This window comes from Bubalus bubalis, chromosome 15 (genome assembly GCF_019923935.1).
Source record: "Bubalus bubalis isolate 160015118507 breed Murrah chromosome 15, NDDB_SH_1, whole genome shotgun sequence".
Lineage (NCBI taxonomy): Eukaryota > Metazoa > Chordata > Mammalia > Artiodactyla > Bovidae > Bubalus > Bubalus bubalis.
Window position 1 is genome coordinate 17,933,647 of NC_059171.1, and position 18,449 is coordinate 17,952,095.

The 18,449-nt window shown below is 37.0% G+C and overlaps 1 protein-coding gene across 9 annotated transcripts in view; it reads right to left on the reverse strand.

The window, feature by feature from the left end:
* Positions 1-18,449, reverse strand: part of RGS22 (regulator of G protein signaling 22) — a 139,411-nt gene that overhangs the window by 33,852 nt on the left and 87,110 nt on the right. For all 9 annotated transcript variants that reach the window (XM_044928564.2, XM_044928563.2, XM_044928562.2 and 6 more), the window contains 5 exons: positions 12,959-13,153; positions 10,937-11,029; positions 8,989-9,161; positions 7,914-8,076; positions 2,456-2,614 (listed from right to left, as the gene is read on the reverse strand). In XM_044928564.2, the coding sequence (XP_044784499.2) occupies positions 2,456-2,614; positions 7,914-8,076; positions 8,989-9,161; positions 10,937-11,029; positions 12,959-13,153 (783 nt within the window). The remainder of the gene's footprint in view (positions 1-2,455; positions 2,615-7,913; positions 8,077-8,988; positions 9,162-10,936; positions 11,030-12,958; positions 13,154-18,449) is intronic.

Here is an 18,449-nt window from a genome sequence, read left to right on the forward strand (position 1 = left end):
CTTGGGCAAGTCACTCAAATTCTCTGAAGTTTCCTCATCTGCAAAATGGAGATAATATACCTGAGTGTACTGCCCCAAAGGTAGACAACTTTGAGTCACATGGAAACTGAAGCTGGAAAGATAATTAAGACTTCCCAGATTTTTGTGCTATTCTCCAGCCACAACTAATGGATAGCTGGTGAGAATCTGGGGCTCTGTGATGACTGGGAGGGACAGGATGGCAGGAGGGGAGGGAGGCTAGGAAGGGAGGGCAGGTATGCATAATTCTGGCTGATCTGTGTTGTTGTATGGCAAAAATCAACACAACACTGTAAAAACTGTAATAGAAAGAATCAAGCTGGACTAAAAAAAAAAAAAAAGTACAAAAGTTACTCAATACAGGGAGGGAACACAGTAGACATTTCTTAAGGTTATTGCCGGTTCACAGTATTTTCCATTTGGGGGAACCACCCTTGCCAATCTGTGCCCGGCAACTCTCCTCAATAGCAGGTAGATCCAGGAGCTGACATAGAAAGACAGGGACTGGAATCACTGCTGCTGAGTCTCTTGGTAGCCACATGGTGGAGAAAAGATGTGAGAAGTCTTTTTGCTGAGTTCCCAGGGCTGTCCTGGCCCCTGGCCAGCTTTAGAAATAAAGCTTGGGTGTCAACTCTTCCCCTGAGCGTGTGAGATGCTCCAGCATAATTTTATTACAAATTCTTGATCTCCCTTCCCCTTTGTCTTTGCTTAAGGCTGCCAGAATCAGTGTATGCTGTTGGCCACCCAAAGAATTGCTAAATCAGGAAGGAGCTGTAAATTAGAATAAATATTACTCTGGTAATCATAGTGGGAAAACATGGTAAACAGGATTAGTAAGCCAAATATCTTTTTACTTGGCTTTGGATAGACAATTAGAGTTTGCTGAAGAAAGAAAATGAGGAAATCTGAATTGTCCCAAAGCTTATTTCCATGAACTTTCTGCTTAAAACAAGTCAGGTCTTCTCCCCCATACTGTCAGTTCAGTTCAGTGGCTCAGTTATGTCTGACTCTTTGTGATCCCATGAACCCCAGCACGCCAGGCCTCCCTGTCCATCACCAACTCCCAGAGTCCACACAAACCCATGTCCATTGAGTCATTGATGCCATCCAGCCATCTCATCCTCTGTCGTCCCCTTCTCCTCCTGCCCTCAATCTTTCCCAGCAGCGGGGTCTTTTCAAATGAGTCAGCTCTTCGCATCAGGTGGCCCAAGTATTGGAGTTTCAGCTTCAACATCAGTCCTTCCAATGAATACCCAGGACCCACTTCCCTTAAGATGGACTGGCTGGATCTCCTTGCAGTCCAAGGGACTCTCAAGAATCTTCTCCAACACCACAGTTCAAAAGCATCAATTCTTTGGCTCAGCTTTCTTCACAGTCCAACTCTCACATCCATCCATGACCACTGGAAAACCCATAGCCTTGACTAGACTGTAAGTTCCATGTTTCCAGCTGTACTGTGTTTTCCATAACTTAAAGTGCTCAGAAGACTAAGGATCTTTCCAGATAAGTAAGACTCAAAGTGTTTGATAAATTAAATATGGAAGGCAGGTTTTTAACATCCTTCCTGGTCAATACTAATAGCATGTACTTTGCACATTAAACTCCAGAATTACATGTTCTTTACTCCTTGTATTCATTTTGTAAAGATCAGGTTTGCCTGATTTTGGATGTGATAATGACATCTAAAATTATCAAAGCAATACCTGCTTTTTATAAAACACAAACTAAACAAAGTAAAGCAACAACAACAAAAACCCTACTTTCTCACTCCCCATACCCATTCCCAGGAGGTAGATCCTTTTTTGATCTTTGTTCATAAACATAAATAGAGATAGAGAGGAGAGAGAAATGCATAGACATATATAGAGATATAAGCATATATAATGGGACTGTCTTCTATGTTTGATTGCTCTGATCCTGCTTGTTTCACTCAGTAAATAACATGTTTCATCATCAATATTTGTAGAAATCTCATTTTTGTAATCTCATTTTATATGGAAATCTGCATAGTTTTCCACAGTATGGAATTATCATTATTCATTTGATTATTCCCATTTGTATACCCTTGTCCATTTATATGAAGATTCAATAATAATATAAAAAATAGCAACTATAGTAAGACAATGTGTGAGTGTTTGCTGTGTGCCAGGCACCATTCTAAGAAACTATACATATATCATTTCCTCTTCATAACAATCTTATGAAGCTATTACTCTTATTAACTCCATTTTTTCCCAAATGAGAAAACTGAGGTTTATAAAACGTAGTATTGTACAATTAATATGTGACAGTGTTGAGATTAAATCTTGAGAAGTGTGACTCTCAGCTCTTAACCACTATGCCACAGTAGTACAATAGCTGAGTCAACAGGGACGCACATTTAATGTTGTGAGAGGTGCTGTCAGTTGCTATCCCAAGTTTATATTAACTTATATACCTTTATCTTTTGACGCGCCGCAAACTGTTCACTTGCAAGAAACAACGGCAACCAAACATTTTCTAGTCTATTTAGGACATGCTTCTGAATTTCGATTAGAACGGCTGCATCAAGTTGCTCGTGGAGAATCTTTCCCCAGCCACCACTTAAATTCATTATCTAAGAAAGAAAAAATGAAACAAACTTCTGTATAAGCAAAGAAATACTAATGGTCATTCATTTATTCATGCACCCCAAAACCATATGCTGAGCCCATGATTTTCATTTTCTATAAAATAGCTCCTGGCTTTATTGTGTATAGTAAAGACAGATAACTCCCCTAATATCAAACAGAGAATTGTGGTGTATGTGATGGTTGTTTTAGAAGTATGATTTTGCTAATTTAGTCTTGTATCAAAGCACACAGGGCTCTGTATCCTCTGTGACAACTGCAGGGCCACTTTTTTCTCTATGGCTTCAATTTCCTCAACTGTGAAGCAAGGCCATTAGTCTTTTAGTTTTCTAAGTTCTCTTCTAGGTCAAATATTCTGTGAAGCTCTGATTCTACTCAAATGGACTTCTTTGAGAAGGCATTTTCTTTTGTTTGAGAAAAATAACGCATTACTTCATTAAGAGACGAACGACTCAGGTATTATAAATGTGCATATTACCAATAAACACTGGGTTGGAGGCAGTGGAATGATGGTGGTAGCAAGGTAGGGCTGTTCCAACAACTTCAAAGAAGAAAACAGAGATGATAGGAAGCAGAAAAAGGCCAGGTTGAACTGACAATAGTCGCTGACGTGCATCAGTAGCCCTTTCATAAGACACAATTTCTCTGTAGCCAAAATCATCTTCTACAAAATTACTGATTTCAGTAATACTAATGGCCATAAAATTAATAAATTAAAAAATACTAATGGCCATTTCCTACTAGAAATCATTGTGGTTTTTACCTGTTTCTGTGTACATATCACTCAAAATTGGTGAGTTGTTTGCACAGAGGAAGAAAAATTGGACTCCTCATTGGAAAAATTATCTCTTCTTAGCTCTCCTTTTATTAATAAGATTAAATCCTAGTAATAATATTATTTTATATAAAAACAAAAAAGAGAAACTCTCTTCACCATCTTTTAATAATATTTATCAAATACTATAAACAATAATATGGTTTCTGTATAAAAATAAGAAGAAAAGAGAATAAAAGACTACTTTGCTAATCAAACTGCACACTGGCCACACAACTAAAATTAGAACTAGCATGGTCTATATAAAACATAAAGTGATACAGGTATCCTTAAGTATAAAATAGGCAAATAAAATGAAAGACAAAGGTGAGGAAGAAGGCTCATTTGGAAAACTCTTCTGTAATAAGCCCAACCATTTGCTATGACAGCAATGGTGACTTTTTCCATTGCATTTTTAATTCTCAGCAAGTTTTACTATGGAAGGTTCACACAGTAGCATCAGATACCATGAAACCTCATGCAATGCAGCACAAGCCAAATAGAAAACAAACACTTTCCATGTGTTTATTTCATACTTATGCTTATTGAGATACTCCCAGCCATTTTTGCTAATACATCCCAGATTTGTATCTCAGGGAACCAAAGGCAAGACATTCTTCTTAAGGTTGCTTAATTCTAGAATTTCTTCTCTCACTTACTCCCAAGAACTTTTGTTTATTTTCCCCTCAAAGATCTAGATTTTAAACTTGGTATGCCCTACTTGTGAATACCTCTGAATTTTTCTTTAATTTACTGAATTAATCTGAGATTCTTTTTTTTTTTTTTTCCTTAACAAATGTATGCCATTAGGGCTGTGATCCACACAGTCAAAGGCTTTGGCATAGTCAGTAAAGCCAGAAGTAGATGTTTTTCTGGAACTCTCTTGCTTTTTCTGTGATCCAGTGGATGTTGGCAATTTGATCTCTGGTTCCTCAGCCTTTTCTAAATCCAGCTTGAACATCTGGAAGTTCACGGTTCACGTACTGTTGAAGCCTGGCTTAGAGAATTTTGAGCATAACTTTACTAGCGTGTGAGATGAGTGCAATTGTGCGGTAGTTTGAGCATTCTTTGGCACTGCCTTTTTTTGGGATTGGAATGAAAATGGACCTTTTCCAGTCCTGTGGCCACTGCTGAGTTTTCCAAATTTGCTGGCATATTGAGTGCAGCACTTTCACAGCATCATCTTTCAGGATTTGAAATAGCTCAACTGGACTTCCATCACCTCCACTAACTTTGTTCGTAGTGATGCTTTCTAAGGCCCACTTGACTTCACATTCCGGGATGTTTGGCTCTAGGTGAGTGATCACAGCATCATGATTATCTGGATCATGAAGATCTTTTTTGTATAGCTCTTTTGTGTATTCTTGCCACCTCTTCTTAGTATCTTCTGCTTCTGTTAGGTCCATACCATTTCTGTCCTTTATTGTGCACATTTTTGCATGAAATGTTCCCTTGGTATCTCTAATTTTCTTGAAGAGATCTCTAGTCTTTCCCATTCTATTGTTTTCCTCTATTTCTTTGCATTGATCACTGAGGAAGGCTTTCTTATCTCTCCTTGCTTTTCTTTGGAACTCTGCATTCAAATGGGTATATCTTTCCTTTTCTCCTTTACTTTTTGCTTCTCTTCTTTTCACAGCTATTTGTAAGGCCTCCTCAGACAACCATTTTGCCTTTTGGCATTTTTTTTCTTGAGGATGGTCTTGATCCCTGCCTCCTGTACAGTGTCACAAACCTCTGTCCATAGTTCTTTAGGCACTCTGTCTAACAGATTTAATCCCTTGAATCTATTTCTTACTTCTACTGTAAGGAATTTGATTTAGGTCATACCTGAATGGTCCAATGGTTTTCCCTACCTTCTTCAATTTAAGTCTGTATTTGGAAATAAGGAGTTCATGATCTGAGCCACAGTCAGCTCCCAGTCTTGTTTTTGCTGACTGTATAGAGCTTCTCCGTCTTTGGCTGCAAAGAATATAATCAATCTGATTTCGGTATTGACCATCTGATGCTGTCCATGTGTAGAGTCTTCTCTTGTGTTGTTGGAAAAGGGTGTTTGCTATGACCAGTGTGTTCTCTTGGCAAAATTCTATTAGCCTTTGCCCTGCTTCATTCTGTACTCCAAGGCCAAATTTGCCTGTTACTGCAGGTATTAACTTCCTACTTTTGCATTCCAGTCCCCTATAATGAAAAGGACATCTTTTTTGGGTGTTAGTTCTATAAGATCTTGTAGGTATTCATAGAACCATTCAATTTCAGTTTTTTCAGCATTACTGGTTGGGGCATAGACTTGGATTACTGTGATATTGAATGGTTTGCCTTGGAAACAAAGAGATCATTCTGTGGTTTTTGAGATTGCATCCAAGTACTGCATTTTTGACTACTTTGACTGTGTGGATCACAACAAACTGTGGAAAATTCTGAAAGAGATGGGAATACCAAACCACCTGACCTGCCTCTTGAGAAATCTGTATGCAGGTCAAGAAGCAACAGTTAGAACTGGACATGGAATAACAGACTGGTTCCAAAGTGGGAAAGGAGTACATCAAGGCTGTATATCATCACCCTGCTTATTTAACTTATATGCAGAATACACCATGAGAAACCCTGGGCTGGATGAAGCACAAGCTGGAATCAAGATTGCTGGGAGAAATATCAATAACCTCAGATAATGCAGATGATACCACCCTTATGGCAGAAATTGAAGAGGAACTAAAAAGCCTCTTGATGAAAATGAAAGAGGAGAGTGAAAGAATTGGCTTAAAACTCAACATTCAGAAAACTAAGATCATGGCATCTGGTCCCATAACTTCATGGCAAATAGAGGGGGAAACAGTGTAAACAGTGGCTGACTTTATTTTTGGGGGCTCCAAAATCACTGCAGATGGTGATTGCAGCCATGAAATAAAAAGACGCTTGCTCCTTGGAAGAAAAGTTATGACCAAACTAGACAGCATATTAAAAAGCAGAGACATTACTTTGCCAACAAAGGTCCGTCTAGTCAAAGCTATGGTTTTTCCAGTGGTCATGTATGGATGTAAGAATTGGACTATAAAGAAAGCTGAGCGCCGAAGAACTGATGCTTTTAATTGTGGTGTCGGAGAAGACTCTTGAGAGTCTCTTGGACTGCAAGGAGATCCAACCAGTCAATCCTAAAGGAAATCAGTCCTGAATATTCATTGGAAGGACTGATGCTGAAGCTGAAATTCCAATATTTTGGCCACCTGATGTGAAGAACTGACTCATGGGAAAAGACCCTGATGCTGGGAAACATTGAAGGCGTGAGGAAAAGGGGATTGACAGAGGATGAGATTGTTGGATAGCATCTCTGACTCAATGGACATGAGTTTGAGTAAACTTTGGGAGTTGGTGATAGACAGGGAAGCGTGGAGTACTACAGTCCATGGCATCACAAACAGTCCAACACAACTGAGCAACTGAACTGAACTGATGCCGTTATGATATAGGGCTTCCCTGATAGCTCAGTTGGTAAAGAATCCACCTGCAATGCAGGAGACCCTGGGTTATTCCTGGGTCAGGAAGTTCCGCTGGAGAAGGGATAGGCTACCCACTCCAGTATTCTTGGGCTTCCCTGGTGGCTCAGCTGGTAAAGAATCTGCCTGCAATACGGGAGACCTGGGTTGGATCCCTGGGAAGCCAGGATCTTAATTAATTATGAACAATGCATATGGTATGCATTGTTTTAAACTATGAAAATAAAGAAATCAAATGCTATACATTTGATCTAGCAAACTTCTAGTACTAGCAAACTTCAAGTTAAATAAATTATAACACTTAATTTTATATTTCAAAGTCATTAAAATTGAGCCATATCTCATGTATCAATTACATGAACACTCAAACCCACTGCTGAATCCCATTACATTTGTACACTTATTAATAAGTTGTGATTAAGGCCTTATGATTTTGGCTCAACAAAATGGCAAATCTATGTTCCTGGTCAATAGAAATAGTTTTGGAAGACAATTCAATGGCAAACAGGATTTTTCAAAGATTGATTATGTTTTGAGCAATATCAGTTAAGAGAAGAACAGAAAAGAGGTAGAGATGAGGCTTAACAGCTAATAATGGCTGTTTTTCTACCTACTGAAAGATGCAAGGACTTTGTTCATCTTGTTTGCCATTTGTTCTGGCACCTAGAACAGTGTCTGGCATTTTACAGGCACCCATATTTGCTGAATGAATGGGTGAGTAATGAATGATAGTTAATTTTATTCAATAAATCACCTTAATAAATAACAAAGTTTTAATAATATATAATACTTTAGTTTTAAAGTATCTCCCACATTGCAGACTTTTGTAGATTATTATGAATACCTAAAAAAAGATATCAGAAGTATCTAACTGATAAGTCATAAAAGCAAAAGAAAAAAGATGACTTTCAGGTTGTTAGCAAAAAGAAATAAATTACTAGTTTTCATGCTTAAAATGTAGAAAATATGCTTCCATGTTAATACCTGGTCCTGTTGATACACAGAAGCTGGACTGTTGGGCCCAAAAAAATATTTTTTATTGAGGTATTTGTTTTTTATATATATAGATTTTGCCTCCCTTTGCTTTCGATCTCTGTAAGTTATTCTTCGGAACTGTTCAATGTCTGTCCAGCACATAAGGTCCATGCTAAAATGAAAACAAAGTACAGCCCATCTTATTTCTTTCTTTCAAACACCAAACAAGTAATTGATCTGACAGAACTTAGAAAGTGCTGTGTTGAGTAGTTAACACAACTGATTAGACCATGGAACTAATGAGTACAATACTGTGTCCCGTCTTGGCTAAATATATATATGAATACAAGGAAGAACCTACCACCATACTGGTAGGGTCTCAGAGTTCTTCCATTAATGATGGACTAGTATTATCAATTTCAAAGATGGAAAAATTCCCACCTATTGCATGTCTATTTGGCAACATGTTAAATTTAGAATAATTATCATCACAAAAAAGGGAAACTATATACGTGAAATTTGGCTCCCAGGTCTAGCCAGTTTTTCCTAACTTGGGAGAAAATTATTAGAGAAAAATATGATGACTACTTCACTTTATATTAGATAAATGTGTCATAAGGTACCAAGATTCTATGCAGAACTACAATGTTTCATGTGTGTATTAACTAACAAAAGCCACAAAACAGTACAGTAATTTTAACAGCTTAGTGAAATACAAAAGAGAAGCTTCTCAGAACTAGTAATCAGAGCACTTGTCTAGAAAAACACAAAAGAAAGAAAAATCAAAATAGGGAAAAATGAAATATACTGGTGTTTTAATTTAGCCAACGCTAAAAGTATCAACAAATACTGTTTGACCACTCAAAATAACATTCTGGAGGCTGCTATTATCAAAATGCAATTCCCAACAAAATGTTAACCATATAGGTTTCAGATAACTATGCTCATTAATTTTTACAGAAATGGGTAAAACCAAGAATCAAAACATTTTTATCATATGTTAAATCAAAACAAGCAGCTTAAAAAATAAGTAGCTTAGAAAATTGTTTTAAGCGAGAAATTTTAAAATGATTACGTTTCTCACCTTGAAGAATGAGCCTCAAGAAACTGACGGAAATGTTCAAACTCCAGTTTGTTGTTAAGCAGTTCATTAAAATTAAAATGCCTATATTCTTCAGGAACCATATTCCAGTATTCTGTTTTTTTAGAGACATGAGCAAGTGGTGAAATACCAGTTCCAATTTCACAAGTAGTGTCCTAGTGAAATAATACTTTTCATAAAAATCTCTTAAATACAACAAATTACTTTCCAAAGTTAAACAAATAAAAATTAATTATCAGGCCAATGGCATTTATCAATTCAATGGTAGAACTGGGTAAAGAATCTAGAATGTGATTCTAACACGTCAAATTCTGTTCTGGTCCTTTCCATTCCATTCCCTTCTTTTCAGGAACATTAGTAAACATTTAGTATATACTTGGTTATAAAATATTAATCTTACTATTTTTGTTGGTATAGAAGTCGTATGCCTTTTGTAATAAAAAGAAAACAAACAGCATACATAGTACCACCATTCGGAGATAACCACCACATTTTCATGTGTATCCATCTGGTCTTTTTTTACACATAACATAGTTTATTAAATATGGAAATAGGGCTATACAACTATGTGTGGTTTTGTAACTTGGTTCTTTTCCTTAATAACAGATCATGAATATAAAACATTATTTTACCTATAAAATTCTTTAAGTTATAGAGTAATACAAGATACTTTAGATGTAATCACCCTCATAGAACAGTCAATTGTAAGTTATTTTTAAGACCTCTGATGCTTCATGAACAGTTTATAAGCCCTTCATGGCAAAAAGCTAGCGAGGCTTATTCTTTAGAAATCCTTCCTATGTAACTTGCTGAATAATTAATTCACTTTCCTACTTGTTTTTGAAAAACATCAGACCATGAGATAAACTCCTATATTTAAAAAATTTTAATAGGTAGACGTATTATGAATAATATAAGTTAAAAAAAATTTTAAGATATAACTTTATAATATACTATCTTCATGAATTTTTATGTATCCTTTCCAGATATTAATTAGTGGAATTTCAAATAAAGAATTTCTATATGTATAAGGCAAAATCATGAATATACCTAAAAAATAACTTTACTATCTGTGTAAAAGTTTAAAAGAATAAAGATTTCAGATAGGTAGAAAGTAGAAAGTAAAAAATCATCTGAAATCTTGTCACTCAGAGCTAACTATCTTTAACATTTTGATGAACATTTTTCCAAATAGCTCTCTTTGCATATATGTATACAAGTAGAAATGCATGTATAATTTTATATGAATAGGATTACATCATACCAGTGTTTGTTCCCCACGTATTTATATAATAACATGTCCTCGGCATTTTCCATGTTAATAAATATGAATCTAAACTGTCATTTTTATGTAGCTACACACATTTAACCTTACAGCCTTATGGATCTATCATGGCTTACTTAGATAATCACAGATTTGTAAATTTATATATCAAAATAACACCTGACTATCATAGTCAATCCTATGATCTTTTTGTTGACTCCGTTAAAGCCTTTCCATATTTTTCTTTCTTGTTTTGCTTATTGCTGTCACACAACACTTCCTTTTCTGTTTGGAAAACTCAAGTTAATTCTTTTTGTAACTTGACAACAAGTAGAGTTGCTTCCATACAGAAAATAGCTAGTAACATCCAAAGGAATATAACGTGGCTTGAAGACTCTAAGGCAAATGAGTATCTTGGCTCCCCACACGACTTCATCTGCTTTCTTTTTCTGGCTTTGTTGTTAAATAACGTGTCAGTAAAATGTGATACCTGTCATACGCAGCATGTTAGGCAAAGCAGCAGCAGAAAATGGAACTGCCTGCCCCCTACTTTATCATACATGAGCTCCTCAGTCAATGATCCCTATTCCCACACACCACCAATACATGCAGTGAAAATCCTCTCCAGGTTGAAATGTTTGTTTTTCTAAGTAGAGAGTTTCTTACCTCAGCTTTCTTGAAAACTGTCTCTTTATGCAAAGCCTGTAGCTTTCTCAAGTATGTGGAATCTAGTTGTCGAGTTTCTTCCACCAGCTCCACCTATAATAAAACAATAACAAAGTTTGTAACATCAAAAGAATGTGCATTATGAAAAAGTGGGGAAAGAATGCACAATTTGCCAATAACAGTGGGCTAAAGAACAAATACACTTGCCAATAAAGTAAGTTAGTTTGGAGGCAAAAGCAGGAAGACCTACATAGTGAAAAACATTAGTTACAGCAAAGTCAGACTACAAATGCACATGATAAAACAAAAGATGCATACATTTCTATGTAATGATTCAATGCATACATTTCTGTGTAATGATATAATGCATACATGTCTGTGTAATGATATAATGCCACCAAAGACCATTCCTCCTTTCTGGATACCCCATGTGAAATAACAGACAATGCAAACACATTGGGTGGGTCACATTCCCAGCTTCTATTCATTATAATGGGATAACAGTCATGAAGTTTGGAGAAGGCAATGGCAGCCCACTCCAGTACTCTTGCCTGGAAAATCTCATGGACGGAGAAGCCTGGTGGGCTGCAGTCCATGGGGTCGCTAAAAGGCAGACACGACTGAGCGACCTGACATGAAGATAGGCACAGCTAGCTTTAGGGGACCAAATAATCCACAGTCAAAAAAATGATGGGACTGTACTCAATCATGAAATTAAACCTCACAGTAGGACCCAGCCTTCAGCCTGTGTGCTGCACTGCTTTACACCGTCAGGAGAACAAGATCATTTTCCATTTCTCTACTGCCGGCAAGAATCAGTTTGGCTGACGGAGAACTTCCTGTATTTAATATTTAATTTTGGTTAAATCTCGTTGCTCATCCTTTTTGGGAAAGGGTCCACATAATCCAGTCAGCCGAACTTTTACAGAGGTCCTTTGGGCTGAATTTAAGAAGCTTGTAGAATTAAGAGAAATTTACTTTTCCTTTAAAAAAAGAGCATATAATTTGTCCCAGGCATTTCATAAGAATCACGGCTAATGCCGAAACTTCTTGGTGTTAGGGAAGTTAGCTATAATTCTAAATTACTTTTAGTCATCGTGGGACCATATCTCAGATTCATTTTGCTCTATACCATATACTGTATTTAAATCATGACTGGAGAGAATTTTTCAAAAATTTCATATGATATCCCAATATTCCTAGTGTAAAACATGCACGTCTGTGGTAGAAAGGATGTGAATATTAATTTTTCAGGACAAAAAGAAATCAGGAATGAAATTTTCATTATTTTGGTCAATGAATTTAATAAGTCATTGTGTTGTATTGGTTATAATTCAATAAGGTAAGGGTACATGCAGTAACTTAATATCAAAAATACCCACAAATGGCTTTCATTTGTGATTCAAATTAATCTTCCACCCATCAATAAGAATAGTGAAAATACTCAAGCACCTAGACTTAAAATCAGCTCTTTTGGAATGAAAAAAGGTGTGTTGGCACTTTTCTCAAATCAAGCAGTCTGACCTGATGAACATCTGAGAGTGCTTTAAGTCACAGAATGTGTTTTCCACAATACATATGGAATATTTACATTTTCCATGGGTGTAGTATTTACTGTAACTCATCCAGAATAAAAATACACAGGCTCCATTAATCAAAATTATTTAAAGCCACTGCTGAGAAATGACAAGAAATGACAAAACTAGTATATTATCATGCCACATTTTACTGGTTCACAAGAATCCAAAACTCAGATTTTTCTCTGCTGACATATTTGTAGACAGAATTAAAAATGACATCAATTTTCGCCTTTTGTTAGGAGACAACAGGGAAATGGGGAAAAACTAAGTGAATCAGTACTTTCCCTGCCCCAAATTTGTGTCTGCCCAAATCTTAACTCTGAGTTCCTGGCCCATGTGAGACCTTTTCAGCTTTTCTCTCCTGCAAGTTAACAATGTTGCCTATCATCAATTTTGCAGTAAACCTGAATGGTTTACACACAGCTGATCAGTGCCACGATACCTTTCTGTAAGCAACTTGGTCTGATTTTATCATCTTTGTCCAAGGCTCAAGAAGGAGGAGGAGGATATATTCTTCTGCTGCATCAAAAAGGTCTTCAAATGGTGGTTGTATTTTCATATAAATTTCTCTTTTCTTTTCCTGTTGAAGTCCAATGTCAAGAGTGGCTGAAGGAGCAATGTATGTAGCAAAAAGATACTAAGGGAGAAGGGGGAGAAAGGAGAGAATATTGGAAGAAACCATATGGTTAGTAGATTCCTCAGCAAGGGCATTTTCAAAAGGTAAGAGAAGGCAAACTAGCTCAAGTAATTTCTTTCTTGCAAGGATGTGTAAAACTACTTAAGACAAAGCAAAGACTTTGCTTTTCATTTTCTTTTCCTATTTCTTTTTTGGCAAATAGTCAACCAGTCAGTGGATCTTGTGTAAGAGTACATGACTTGAATATTCCTTTTTTTTTCTCAGGTTACTACTATGTGTTATTATGATTGATTTCGGGTTACGCATCTCCTTTTCCCCTATGTTCATGACATTTCTAACACATTTGTGCTTACTTTACAAAGTAGTTTGAAATACCGTTTTGGAAAAAAGAGTCAAGAATACACCAGGGCTGAAAACTGGCTATCAGTGTTCTAGCTCTGGAGACTCAACAGACTACCTGCCTCACCAACCGAGCTGCACTCTCCATTAGGAGTCCAGTGCTGACGGACATATTGCTCTTTAAGTCTTATATATTTGCCCTAACCCATGCACCTTTTCTGCTTGATAAACTCTGAATTATTCTTTAAAAACTGATATGGATTTATCCTCTGCTAGGAACACATCACTCATATCCTTCTCTCAAGATCATACTTTCTACTAGGACAGCTATCACACTGCAATGTAATTATATATTTATGTGTCTTCTCTTCTAGAACAAGGTCCTTGAGCGCAAATATTGTAGCTTAGTTTTCTGTGATTCTCCAACTCCTAAAACTGTTCTTGGTAGAGAGTAGATGCTATAAATGTATTGATTCCACAGAAAAGACTAATCATTTTTGTCTTGGAATAGGGAAGGAAAAGGTTCAGAAACCCTTCCAAAAAAAAAAATAAGCTTCTTCCTTAATCTTTAATATGAATCTTTATGATGAGTTGGAGTAAGTCAGACAAGAGAAGGGAGTTGATGATGGATAATTCTAGAAGAAGAAAAACATGGCCCAAGGCATGGAGACCTGAGGAAGTTTTATAACCTATGGAGAGAATCTAGGCTTCAAGTAGATAACTGGCTAAAGGAAAGAGGAGGAGAAGGGGGCAACAGAGGATGAGATGGTTGGATGACATCACCGACTCAATGGACATGAGTTTGAACAAACTGTGAGAGTTAGTGAAGGACAGGGAAGGCTGGTGTGCTGCGGTCCATGGGGTCGCAAAGAGTTGGACATGACTTAGTGAATGAACTACAACAAAAAAAGAGGTAGAATAAGAGAGGATGCTATAAAGGGAGATAAGCTCCAGAGCATGGATATGATCTGTTATCTTTTGGTACTTTGAATTTTTACCTGAAGATATAAAATGAGGAATCTCTGAGGAGTGACATTATTAGGTATGAATTGTAGAAACAAATCATGGTGATATCATATGGATGAAATGGTTTGAGTAGATCAAACTTTAAGGCAGCTTGGAAGTTAAAAATTTTAATAGCCAGACAAAAAATTATAGGCCACCTTCATCTCTTACTTGCTTTTTTGCAAGAGCCTCCTAACTGGTCCTCTCAGGTTCTGCTTTGCTTCCTTATGGTCTTTTCTGACCACAGCAAACAGAGAAATTCTTTTGTGTATCACTCCTCCATTCAAACTCTCTAGTGACTGCCCATCTCACAAGTACAGCAGCCGAAGTCCTTATCAGTACCTATAATTAGAGTTTGGGGACGTTTCTCAGTGCTGAGAAGACAGGGATTATAGTTCAGGACCTGCCAGTGGAGAAGCCCCTGTAAATACCACAGGCTCTCAAAACATCCTAAGAGCAGGGGTGGGCCAGATACACACTCTGGCCTAGAGTCTTTAAAGTGCCAAGTGAAAATAACTGCTAACCTGTAATTCTATACCTAGGAAAAAGTTCCCCTCTAAAATGAAAAGAAAATAAAGATGTCATAAATCAGTAAACAAAACCAGAATTCATCACCAGCAGACACGCACTAAATAAATACAATAAATTAATTAAAGGAAGGCCCTGGACAAAAGCAGGATGGAACAGAGAACAGCAGAAAATATAAATATTTAGGGAAATACCAATGCATATTGATTGTAAAATATAATAATAATGAATAAGGTCAGAAGAAACAGTAAAAGAGCCTAAGAAAAAGAAGTCAGAATTGAAGGTTCAGAATTCAAGTGCAATTGAAATGACCAACCATGAAGCTCGCTATAGGCAGAAAAGCAAATGAGGTTAGAGTCTGGGTAGTAATACAGTAACAAGCAGGCAGGATATCAAAGAACTAGAAGCAAAAATAAAGGAAAAGCACATGTAAATGGTTAAAAGGGAGGACCACAAAGTTCAGTATATAATAGGCATTCAATAAATACTTGCCAAATAAATGAATGGAAGATAGTGGTCTCAACTGAAATTATAATCTGAAAGGGAAATTTCAGAGTTCAAAAATTTTAAGCTGGAGTACTTCCAAATTATCATGAATTTTGGTATATGGCAATCCCTATTGTAAGCTTAGAAGAAATGGAGATAAAAGACATTAATATTGGGTAAGTTAAGGGAACACTCTAGCATATACATTATAAGGATTATTTGTATGGATGTTGAAAAAGCTTCAAAATGAGAAAAGAGAAAAAGTAGGGAGAAATTTCATGAGTCATGTATTGAAATTTTCTAGGAAGATAAAGAGAACTTAAAAGATCTTTAGATAACATTAATGAGGTTAAGGAGAGGGGAAATGAGAAGACAATAGACTTCAAAATTCTTGGAAGTTATTAAAAGATGAGACCAGAACCATAGCAGAGAACATCTTTTTCTTCCTAAGTGTTGTGAAAGACAAGAGAAGAGGCATACTTAAGAGTCATGCTGGATATTCTATTTAGTTAGAAATAGTAAATTAAATCTGCAATCTGGAAAATCCCTTCCCTAAAACATAGGTTCCTAGCCTGCTGGATTTAATAGTTCAAAGTGAACCATACTCTTCCAAATGATTCTAAAATATTCAAAATGAAAATTTCTTCATACATACACGACAATTTTTTTCTAACCTTGGGAATTGTTTAGAAGAATGACCTAAATCTAACTTGTTTAATAAGCTAAGACTGTATCAGATTCAAATCTACTCTTAAACTTTTCTAAATTAGAAGTTTTAAAAAGTGTACTAATTAAAATAATGTCTATACTAAGGTTGGAGAAGGAAATGGCAACCCACTCCAGTATTCTTGCCTGGGAAATTCTATGGACAGAGGAGCCTGACAGGCTGTGTCCATGGGATCACAGTGAGACAGGACTGAGCAACTGAGCACATACTAAGGCAAGTTAAGAAACTAAGACTAACTTGATCAAATTAACAACATTGAAAATATCTCCAGAATTTGTTTCAGTAATTTCAGATTTACCCAAAGGAAAGTAACCTTGACTCCCCAAATTACATAAGTTAAAATCAGTTCTTGGGGACGTCCCTGGGCAGTCTAGTGGTTGAGAATCCACCTTCCAATGCGGGAGACACGGGTTCATCCCTGGTCAGGGAACCTGGGGACTGAGATCCCACATGCCCTGGGGCAGATAAGCCTGTGCACTGCATCTACTGACCCACGCACCTTGGAGCCCAAGCGCCACGGCTAGAAATGCCTGTGCATCACAACTAAGATCTGATGCAGCCAAATAAATAAATATTAAAATAAAATAAAATCACTCCCTATTTAGCAAAAAAAGAAAAAAAAAGTTTTTATTATTGGCACAGGAATATCTTCTAATGACAAAATAAAGCAACTTCTTTGTCACTGGGTCAGCTACATTCAAAACTGTAGTTTAAGAAGACTGACATGCCACATACCAAACTCTTTGTATAGGCATCAGAGCGATCCCTTTGATTTAAAAGCATTAACGGTGAAGGGGATAAAGTACAAAAGCAGCTGAAATGGTGACTCCAGTAACAGTGATAGAAGTGGCTGTCAGCTTCTGGAAGACATCCAAATCACTTCCTTCCATTCCCAGTCTTGCCTTCACTCCTAGTGTCTTTTAAGATCTACTACTACCCACAGTCCTATAAGAGACTCTATATGCCGTTTATATACTCTATCATACCTTCTGGAATTTTGCCTTATGATTTTCTTCAGAATGACCTTCACTTCTCCTTGTGGTTCAGTTGTTAAGTCATGTCCATCGGACTCTTCATTACTCCATGGATGCTGGGCTCCTCTGTCTTCCACTATCTCCCAGAATTTACTCAAATTCATTTCCATTGAGTCAGTGATGCTATCTAATCATCTTATCTTCTGCTGCCCTCTTCTCCTTTTGCCTTCAGTCTTTCCCAGCATCAGGGTCTTTTCCAATAAATCAGCTCTTTGCATCAGGTGGCCAAAATACTGGAGCTTCAGCTTCAGTTTCAGTCCTGCCAATGAATATTCACGGTTGATTTCCTTTAGGATTGACTGGTTTGATCTCCTTTCTGTCCAAGGGACTCTCAAGAGTCTTCTCCAGCAACACAAAACAAAAGCATCAATTCTTAGGTGCTCAGCCTTCTTTATGGACCAGCACTCACATTCATACGTGACTAGGGGAAAAACCATAGTTTTGACTATATGGACTTTGTTGACAAAGTGATGTCTCTGCTTTTTAATATGCTGTCTAGGTTTGTCATAGATTTCCTTACAATGAGCAAGTGTCTTTTAATATCATGGCTGCAGTCACTGTCTGCAGTGATTTTGGAGCCCAAGGAAATAAAATGTCACTGCTTTCACTTTTTCCCCTTCTATTTGCCATGAAGTGATGGGACTAGATGCCATGACCTTAGTTTTTTGAATGTTATGTTTCAAGCCAGTTTTTTCACTCTCCTCTTTCATCAAGAGACTCTTTAGTTCCTCTTCACTTTCTTCCATTAGAGTGGTATCACCTGCATATCTAAGGTTGTTGATATTTCTTTTCTCCTGGAAATCTTGATTCCAGGGCTTCCCTGGTGGCTCAACAGTAAAGAATCTGTCTGCAATGCCAGAGACATGGCAGGAGACGTGGCAGGAGCTGCAGGTTCAATCCCTGGGTTGGGAAGATCCCCTGGAGAAGGAATTGACAACCCATTCCAGTATTCCTGCCTGGAAAATCCCATGGACAGAGGAACCTGGCAGGCTACAGTCCATGGGTCGCAGAAGAATCAGACATGAGTCAGACACAACTTAACAACAATAACAAATAACACAAGATGTTATTTGTTATTGATTCCAGCTTGGGATTCATCCAGCCCAGCATTTCCCATGATGTACTCTGCATATAAGTTAAATAAGCAGAGTGACAATATATAGTCTTATTATACTCC